The 10,332-nt window shown below is 34.2% G+C and overlaps 1 protein-coding gene across 1 annotated transcript; it reads right to left on the reverse strand.

Moving 5' to 3' along the window:
- Positions 1-1,460: 1,460 nt before the first annotated feature.
- On the reverse strand, positions 1,461-9,879 carry LOC139494198 (uncharacterized). Its single transcript, XM_071282372.1, has 6 exons — positions 9,769-9,879; positions 8,770-8,907; positions 3,947-4,060; positions 2,966-3,173; positions 2,314-2,367; positions 1,461-1,836 (listed from the first exon to the last, which is right to left on the reverse strand). The coding sequence occupies exons 1-6, from the start codon at positions 9,877-9,879 to the stop codon at positions 1,502-1,504; spliced, it is 960 nt and encodes a 319-aa protein (XP_071138473.1). The 3' UTR covers positions 1,461-1,501.
- Positions 9,880-10,332: the final 453 nt, after the last annotated feature.

Consider the following 10,332-nt stretch of genomic DNA (forward strand, 5'->3'; position numbering starts at 1 on the left):
GACAGATCCATTTCATCTGTAACTGTATTATTTACATGTATATATCAGAAACAATAACATAAATAATTTAATAGACAGATCCATTTCATCTGTAACTGCCATGACTGTATTATTTACATATATATATTATATATATATGTCAGAAACAATAACATAAATAATTTAATAGACAGATTCATTTTATCTGTACATGTAACTGTATTATTTACATTATATATCACAGAACCAATAACAAACACGTAAAACATTAATTGATATACTATATTGAAATATAATATATTACTTGAAATTGATGATTGCAAAATCTTTTCTTTCATATTCAAAGTGGCATAATCTTTTTCGCATGAAAGGCATACAAGACAGACAAAAAAACATGTACGAAACAATAAACCTCTGATAGATTTTATAACAAAACTAACTTTTACGTCTATGTAATAATTTAGTATAAACTATTCAAAATTGAAATGTTCAAAGAATAAATGTACCCCATATGACTGAGAAATAAAATCTAATTAATATTAGGTTCAACATTAGGGCATTCAATGCGGAGTCATTAACTTAAGGTCAACAATGTTGACAATTCCAAACAGCGTCGTCTGTCATCTGCTTGAACCTTGAATAGGTCAGCACAGAACAAGCACGATGAACCAACGCTCACAACCACAACACTGGATCCTTAAGGCTCCTGGTCTGCCTCATTTATTCTGAAAAAAATGTAACAAAGTTATAAGAAATTCACAAATCGAACAGCTGCAATATTCAGCATACAAGAAGTCTTGAAAGTTTTCCTATCATCTGTAAGAGTGTACATAATGTCAGGTGCTTATGACCATGTTGACAGAAAATATGTGATCATGTATGTATTCCAATAGTCCAATTGTACCATTCCTACATCTTATTTGCTACTGCTGGCTTACTACTTTCCTTTTTGAGTATGCTCAATCTTTCCAAATTGCATTTAAAAAGCCATTCATTGTACAGAACATTTCACAAAACTTAAGGTACATACATTCATGAGTGTCTTGCTATATAGCTATTAATTTTCTTTTAAGTGCTTTAAACTAATCAATTGTGGACCCTTCATTGACAATAACAGTGCTATGGTGTGTGACTGGTATAATCAATTAGGCTCAGTCAATGATAAAAGAGTCACCGGACTTATTCATTGTTTATTATTGGGTTATATTATAAGAGAACGATTTTAAACAAATTACCCCAATTACACAAATATCCATTTCAAAGTTTCAGAATTAAAACAAATATGAAATACCGTTCTGGCCAAAGACATAATTTCAATATGAGTATCATGACACTTGGTCATTATGTGTGCACACGAGTAATTGGATCATTATTGTGGGTTAAGAAGGGTTTAAAGCTATTTCATCAATATCATTGTCACATGACACCTCCTAAGATCACTTATATTGGAAGTGCACACAGAATACTTATGTAATACTTACACCGGGCGATGTAGCAATCTGCTGCACTGGTATATGTTTGGTTATAACCTCAGTATACATAAGTTCTGGTGGTGGCATTGGGAGTGCGGCATCCAAATCCTCTTCACTGCAAACTGTTGGTGATGGTGGCAACACAAAGCTGTCGTCAAGCACTTCTTCTTCCAGTGATACTTGTGGTGGTGTTGGTGGTAGAGAAGGTAGGGCGGGATAATCAACTTCAAATTGTGGAGGAGAAGGCAGAGTCGGTGATGATGGAGGCGTACACATTGGTGTTGTTGTGTAGTAGGTGATATTGGTGGCAGACTTGGAAATACCGGTTCCATATTCAGGACTCTATCTGGTTGGGGTAGGTGGGCCTCAGCTGCTTCCGCTTGTTCTGGAATAGAAAAATACTGTCTAAAATGTGTTTATAAGGTTGAACTAAACCTAAAGGGATATGACTCTGTAAAATAAGTTAAGTAATAATAATTGTTTTCAAACTTAGTGTTCATCAAACTGCTATACACACCAACAATATTCTTCAGATAAAGTGGTGAGTTCAATTCTCTTTCTTTTTAAATTCAATCCTTTGGTTAATGTGTCACAGTACACTCTTTATGAAAGTGAAAGAAGCTTAATTTATACAGTCATGGTGTTGGGTACCACTGTAAAATACATATTCATTGATTTAATGGTCACTAGTAATTTAAACATTGCACGGGTTCTCAGACAATTCTGTTAAATGTACATTAAGTTATTAGAATATTTTAGGCATTTTGAACATAGTAGGATGGATGGTTATTCATTTCCTTTCAACTCTAAATAAACACTAATTAAAATGACTGACAAATGTTTGAGAGTAGATTTTATTTACCTTCAGGATCAACAACATCTTCATCTTGTATTTCAAATATCTTATTAACTATTTCTGCAAATGAAAATAAACAATTAAAAAAATTTGTATGCAATATACATGATAGAGAAATAAAGTCAAATAATACAACATTCATCTCTTTTGTTAAACAATATATTGCATTATTCTTAAGTTAGAAATAAAATCTCTAAAGATTGATTTTTTTTCAATATCTATTTGCCACATACATTTTTAAAAATAGAAGTTACACTTTGATATGCACTTCACTTTCATCAAACACTATTTGGGTTCATTTCAAACTAGCTAACATGTTTAACTCTGCCACATTATTTATATATGTGCCTGTCCCAAATGATGTGCCTGTAATTCAGTGGTTGTCGTTTGTTCATTTGTTACCTGTTTTTGTTCCTTATTTTAAAAATAAGGCCGTAAGTTTCCTTGTTTGAATTGTTTTACATGGTTTTATCAGGGTCTTTTATAGCTGACTTTGCGGTATGGGCTTTGCTGATTGTTGAAGGCTGTATGGTGACCTATAGTTGTAAATGTCTGTCACTTTGGTCTCTTGTGGACAGTTGTCTCATTGGCAATCATACCACATCTTCTTTTTATATAGTGAAGTATACATATGATGTGATGTCAAAAAACACTATACCTTGCCACTTTTTCTTAGTGAGGACACTCTTGGGAAGTGTTAGGCACATGGTGGACTTGTCATTTATCCGCACTGTTTTGTTTACTTTCCCACCGTGCTCTTTCACTCTGTCAACAACATTACTGACCACAAGGAATTCAGCCATAGCTTCCTTCCTCATGGCCAGTTCTGCAGACTTGACAACAGTGCATGTTGCACCATTCACAACCTGAATAGAAATAATGTTCAAATGATCAGTGTATCAACAAATGAATATCATAGTTTTATCAATTTGAACCTAACCTTAGAGGGTTAGCGCTATAGAACCAGGTTTAATCCACCATTTTCTACATTTGAAAATGCCTGTACCAAGTCAGGAAAATGAGAGTTCTTGTCCATTCGTTTTTGATACGTTTTGTTTTTTGATTTTGCCATGTGATTATGGACTTTCCAAATTGATTTTCCTCTGAGTTCAGTATTTTTGTGATTTTACTTTTTATATATTTCAATGATTATTCTGATAAAAGGAAACTAAACGCATAATCATTGTCATCATATTTAATCAGGTTTAACCAAAGCAAGTATCACTGAATCCATATTCATTTGATATTGCCACAAATTGATATTTAATCTTCAATTATTGCTTCCATTTCTCATGCATGCACATTTAGTTTTTAACAACGTGTCTCAAATATGCCACAACTGGCACAAGAAATAGTCCGAAACTCGGACATTGATTGAGGCAGTTCCTGAGGTATAAATCAACGTGATTTTATTTTTGGAAAGGACGGACAACAATGACACAAAAATGCCAGATAAAATATCATAAGGCAATTTTTATAGTTTAATAGGAATTTTAAACACTTGCTCTTATTATTTGGAGATAGGGATCTTTCTCCAGTTTGCTGCAACCGTCCTAATTTGGCCAATATGGTAAAATGAAATTATGTATATTTATACTTACATCCAGTTGTACGTCAGCTGTTTAGACTGACTAGTTACTGAACTAGTTGCTGCCAACTTGGTGATGTTTCTTTGGTAGTACGGTATGAGCACACTCTTCAAGTAATCTGTCACCTCATTGAACAGGTCTCCCCGGTCTACTAGGGTGGTGATCTACAATATAAAGATAATGTTATTAATAGTTCTTCATTTCATATTCCACACATTGCAGCTGTTGTTCTATGACTGGTAATTCTTTTGTACATAAGTTTATTGTTTACCGTATGGAACACCATACATTACTGAATTTATTATAACTCCTACACATTATTTTAGGAGGTAACCTAATGTATTAGTTTTTATTCAAATATGACATTGCACAATTATTGACCTTGTTCAATGTTAGTACAAGACTATAACTGAAAGAAAACAGTGTAGCTTGTTGTTCGGTGTGAGCCAAGGCTCCGTGTTGAAGGCCGTACTTTAACCTATAATGGTTTAATTTTTAAATTGTTATTTGGATGGAGAGTTGTCTCATTGGCACTCACACCAAATCTTCCTATATCTATCCTATATTTGTTAATGTCTGTGTTGTTTGGTCTCTTGTGGACAGTTGCCTCATTGTCAATCATACTATAACTTCAATTTTTATATTCTATGGGTCAATTATATGCGTACAAACCTCATATGAAAGCTGTAATTGCTATTTTATTTATGACCATATTTGTAGCAAAAATGTCATTGTGATATATATCTGACTTTTGTGGGAATTTAGTAGGTACCATATTATTGCGAGTCTCCTAGACAATAACAAATCATTACTCTCCTTGCTTTTAAAATTCGAATAGTAATTAAAATATTCATGATTATTTTTGTATGGCTTGTATGGCAAATGTTTTCTTTAAAAAAAAACGATATTAAATACAATCCTATTTCTTTACTTTTGAAAATATCATGCTTTCGTTAGATATTGCCCAAAGGTCTATCTATTTGTAATGTCACCGGCGCTCCATGTGTACTTTTTTGGATTTATCTCCCTTTGTTATGGAATCCGTTCCATGACGGACATTCACTGAAACAAAATTCTGAGCCAACCACGGCGTAAGTTGAACTCTTTACATGTATATAAACATCTATATTATTGTTATGAATCAACACAAAAGATGTGACTTTGTTTGTTTACCTGTGTTTATGTTTTTCGAGGCGTATCTTCAAGAATATGTGTTGACCCACAACACAAAGAACTTTTATTAGAACACTTACAAACTATACAAATAGTTGTTTTTTCATTATAACATACACTAAGACATTCAATTCATTCATTTTTGAACATTAATTAGTCATTTTAAAGGTTTATTGTAATTTCTATAAATAACCTCGCTCATGCAAAATTTAAAGTATGGAAAGCCATTTGTGTCATAAAATATTTAGCGTACGTAATTTTCAAAATTGTAAAAGTCATTATCTTTGTATTTTCAGTTTTTTACCATCATCCTGTAGATGTATTAAAGTTGAATAATCTACTAAGTTTGGTTATCTGTAATGCAAATCTATTCACGAGGCATAACAGTAAAAAAGCCCGTAACTGGTGAGAAGAACTTGTGCCATTATGTCAACAATTTCAAGAGAAGGATCTTCTGAGGAGCAATCTGCTGCTGTGGACGACGATTCGACACGGAGAATAAGAACTCTGACAATTAGAGGGCAAGATCTTTATGAAGAATCCAGAGATTGGCATACTCGACAGATAAAGAAATTCTGGAGTACAGTTGACGCAGTTATTGATACAGCTAATTCGCTTAAAGACAATAACTTACAAGAACTTCAGGAGGTTCAACGAGAATTGACACTGCATGTAGACCAATTTTCAGCACTCTGTACTATCTACTTAGAATTTCTCACGAAGTATAACACCAATGAGAGCCTACAGGAAAAGTCATATTTCGAAACAACTTTTCGAGGCTACAAGATATTAATAGATGCATCACTAAGAAGTCTTCGTCAGCGAATATCAGATGCACTACGCATAGATACAGACAGAGGATCAGTCAGTTCTTCCAGACGATCTTTTTGTCCTTTTAGTCACCCCACCTGTTTGAGGCTCGTTGGCAACTGTCACTTTCACTGTCAGTATAATGAGTGTTTACATGTTCATGTTGTTCGACGAAGTGATCAAATTGTTTGGAAACCGAATGCTTTTAGTTTTCTAAATGTCTTTGAAAGTTGTATAATCTATCAGTTTCGTAATAGCAGAAATCACAAGAGTATCGAGTTTTATCTGATAAATGTGATGTATTTTCCTTTTGCCTCTCCGTATTTTCAAATCAAAACAAAACCGAGAACCAATATTAATTTTCGGAATCCATGTTTACAAATTTAGAGAAAAAAAAGATATTTTACATGCCCACATGCACTATTTAACTCTTTTTCTTTCCTCCGAGAGCTAATGCCATTTCGGAAGCTTCCTTCTCGGTTTTGCTCCATTCCTTCAGCTCTTCCTTGAATTCGTTTCCAAACAGATGCTTGTAGTTTTTCGACTTTGTTCTTCCATAATGGAGAAAATCAATGGATCAATAGATCTGATTGTAAAGCCGTCGTATGATGGGACGGGCATCGTGTTCAAAATTAACTCCTGAACTTTATGTGAAGGAATAAATCTATTGAAGTTATCAAGAAATATTTCCATATCTTTAGAAAACTGGAGTCCAGTTTTTTCCTTCTTGTGAGGATTAAAACGATGATAACTCTTGCCGTTTTTGTCATTGTATGATAAATTCGACACAGTTTCACTAAAGATGGACCTTACTTCTCTGTCCGACTCGGAATCGGAAGTAAAGTCATCCTTCTTTGAGGATGTTATACTTTTTCTGCCATACTTTGTGGCCTTGGATTTTTTTCCTTCTATGGGAATAATCTTCGCTCTCAGACTCAGAGGAATCAGAAGGAAAATCACGCTTGGCATACTTTGGCCGTTTCCTTTTCTTCTTGTGTTTATTAGTCAAACTATTTTCACTTTGGACATATGACTGCAAACCATGCCCACGTGCTTCGTCAATGTCGGCCGGTGGTCAACATGGAGTTCGTCGGCTAAATCACCAGACGCACTATTGTCTTCTAATGAAACCTCGTCATCTTTAACTCACTCATGACGACATTTCCATATAAAATCCCGGCGAAAAAATAAAATAAATCCCCAAATCCACTAAAGTAAAAACAACAAAAAGAGTTTGTTAATTAGCAGTGAATTTCTTGGTGCTCTTCACTCGACGCTAGCCAGTAAGAGAATGAGGAAATGCACGTGGAACATGCATTATCTTTGGGATTGGCTAGTCAGGCTGCGTGCGCAGCAAGAGATAAGTTTTAAAGGATTTGTCCAAAATTACCAACGAATTTCTAGTGGCCACCTGTTTAAGTCTCCTATTTAATGTTGTTTTATCTATTATACGCACCCCAAGGGTGACTGGGGTATAGAAATATGGTCACTTGATCTTCTCCCGACCGGCAGTTAAACACTTGCCGAAGTGGGGCGTCCGTTTGGCTGCGCGGGTTGTATCAAGTTCGCAGTCCCGTCCGGTCAGAAGGGGGACGTTAAATCCGATGCCTGATGTAAAGAGAGTGCCACGCTCTTTGCACGTTAAGAACCCTTGCAACAACTCTTTGAAGGGTCCGTAGGTGGCCTGTTGCAAGGCAAAATTTCTATCTCTATCCAATATATCCTCATTTTCCAGTGGCAGTCCAAATTTCCCTGACCATCATCCCAGATGGCCTCTATTGTATCAACCTACCTGTTGTATTTATTGTGAACTTGTTCTCGTCCTGAATATGCATGAAATATTTGCCACTGGACGTTAAGCAACCAACAATCAATCAATCAATCATTTTCCAGTGGCAGTCCAAATTTCCCCGACCATCATCCTAGATGGCCTCTATTGTATCAACCTACCTACCTATTGTATTTATTGTTAACTTGTTCTCGTCCTGAATATGCATGTAACATTTGCCACTGGACGTTAAGCAACCAACAATCAATCAATCTATTATACGTGTTCTTTTCTGTTCGGCATAATGATGAGAATAAGGCAATGTGTAATTCACAGTAAATAAAACCTATTCGTGATCAATGTTAACTAAGCGTTGGTTAATACTAAGTTTAATATACTAAGGGGTATATTTACTCACTATTGTTATCGAATATATGAGTCATGAATATATTTTAATTTGAACATTTCTATCATAAATAGTATTTAACAAGGTAGTCTAATTTCAAAATTAATATAATTATAATTGTTTTACCTTCACTGAAATTCTCAATCAGAAGATGCAACATATGATTTGCTGTACGGATTACTTGGCCCCGAGTCGTATAAGTTAAAAACGATTTGAATTTTTTTTCAATTTATCTTAGTGTAGAATTTTATTTGTCAATAAACAATTTGCATTAGATAAGAATTTAAGTTTATCTAAAGACCAGTTAAAAGTATACTAAAGATTGTAAACATATTTGAATTGGCTCTCGCTGCGATATAGCCTTTTTGCATTAAAGCGGCGTAGTGCAAACGTCAAACAACCAAGGGCCTTACGTCTGCCCTTGCCATGTCATGAGCCGTAGAAATCTTTTCTGTAGCTGAACCAAAATCCCCTTTTAAAGAGACACAATGTGTTAAGCTTGTTTTGTTCTTGTATTGTGTTAAGGAGCCGTATAAGCATTGTATTGTATTTTGCAAAGTGCTATTGCATTCTCCCTGGATCGTTTTTGGATGATTTAGTCATCGTAAAATCATTTATATGGTTGTAAGATCCCTAAAATGTATGTGTTGCAGAATAAGGTGATGACTACACTATTCAAAAATCCACTTCTTACTGATTATAACTTTGTGCAGTACCTCTGCCTGGATGGACTTCTTTATATGTCCCCCCTTTAAACTAAACGTTGACCATTGATTATTTCCAGCTAATCTACGGCACACTATCCTGACGCTCTCTCCAATAATATATCCACCTAATTCCCCTAAGAAATGTACCTGCAATAAAACAATAACTTTATAATTTATTCATTATGGTAAACATTGAAGCACTCCTACCATTTCTGCCCGTCCTGCTTCATTTAAAGTTTCACAGTAACATTCCGAGTCTAATGTTTGACATGCAAGTTTATTTCGCATTTTCTGTGCATTACTTGGATAGATATGTTCATCACACGATATGTGGTGTATTTGATACACGATATGTGGTGAATTTGATGCGCATCTATCTACATTTTCCATATTATAACTTTATCATTGACAGTTAAAAGCCTTTGATGACTGTCTAAAAACCACTGTTAAGAATACTATTCTTTATCTTTTAATTAGGTGACTAGGATCCATTAGAAATATTATTTTTCTCGAGGGAGTTTTGTATCCTTCGGCAACAATTAGATAAAAAGAGTTTTAACAGCCATTTTCCAGCAACAACAAAAATATGATGTAATGGTAACTAAAGATACAAGTAAATTTTTCTCTAATTTTAATAATAAATTTCCAACAAAAAACATTTACTTCCTGATTTAAACTTTTTAAAAAGACAATTTTTCTATATTTACTTTATCCTTAATATATTCAATTAAATACCTAATTATATCAATATTCATTACATATGTAACAAAAAACACAAAGAAGGAAATATAAATAACATACGATACAAAATACCATACAGTTTAGTTTCTTGAAGAATGACGCGGTATGTGTGTAATGCCTCTTCTTTGGGCTGGACGGTATGCAGCATGCACCAAACGATTTATATGGGAAAAAGAGCTATTTTTTACGTCCTGGGTTCTTTTTAATTTTTATCCAAAAGGACCAAAAAATGACTGCTCTCCGGAAATCTTTAAAATTAGCCTCTACCAAGTCTGTCATCTTTATCACGAATTCAACTAATGACTGAGGCGTCCAATCGACAGCTATCTTAAGATTCACTATTGTTGTTAGTCCACTCTCTTTCAATTCTTCACGCATTTTGCGGCTCATATATTTTCCCTCTGAGTAATGGCCTCAAAACCGTTAAAATGTATCCTTTTAATGATGGAAATTGTCTTTACAGATTCTTCAACTTCTCATTTTTCTTCAAAAAACGGCACTATAGTCGGCATTAGATTTACCATTTCTTCCAAAAATGTGTTGCTCTATATCTATTCTGTCCTTTCTAAGCATCCAAACTACACGTTTCATCTTTTCTGAATAGTTTAGTTTCAAATACCGGGTACATAATATATGAGTTGCCTCTGGAAAACTTTTACAATGGCTTGAACTAAAGATACTATTAAGTAAAGGAACTTGTTCGTCCAAAAGCACTGTAACAGTTATCATTTAGATTTTTTTTAACCCAATCGGAAAAGATTTCGAAATTTCTGTAGTTTAATGCAAGAAACGACAAACTGGTTAATTGCTAGATAATACCAATAAAAAATC

The sequence above is a fragment of the Mytilus edulis genome, chromosome 11 (genome assembly GCF_963676685.1).
Source record: "Mytilus edulis chromosome 11, xbMytEdul2.2, whole genome shotgun sequence".
Classification (NCBI taxonomy): Eukaryota; Metazoa; Mollusca; class Bivalvia; order Mytilida; family Mytilidae; genus Mytilus; species Mytilus edulis.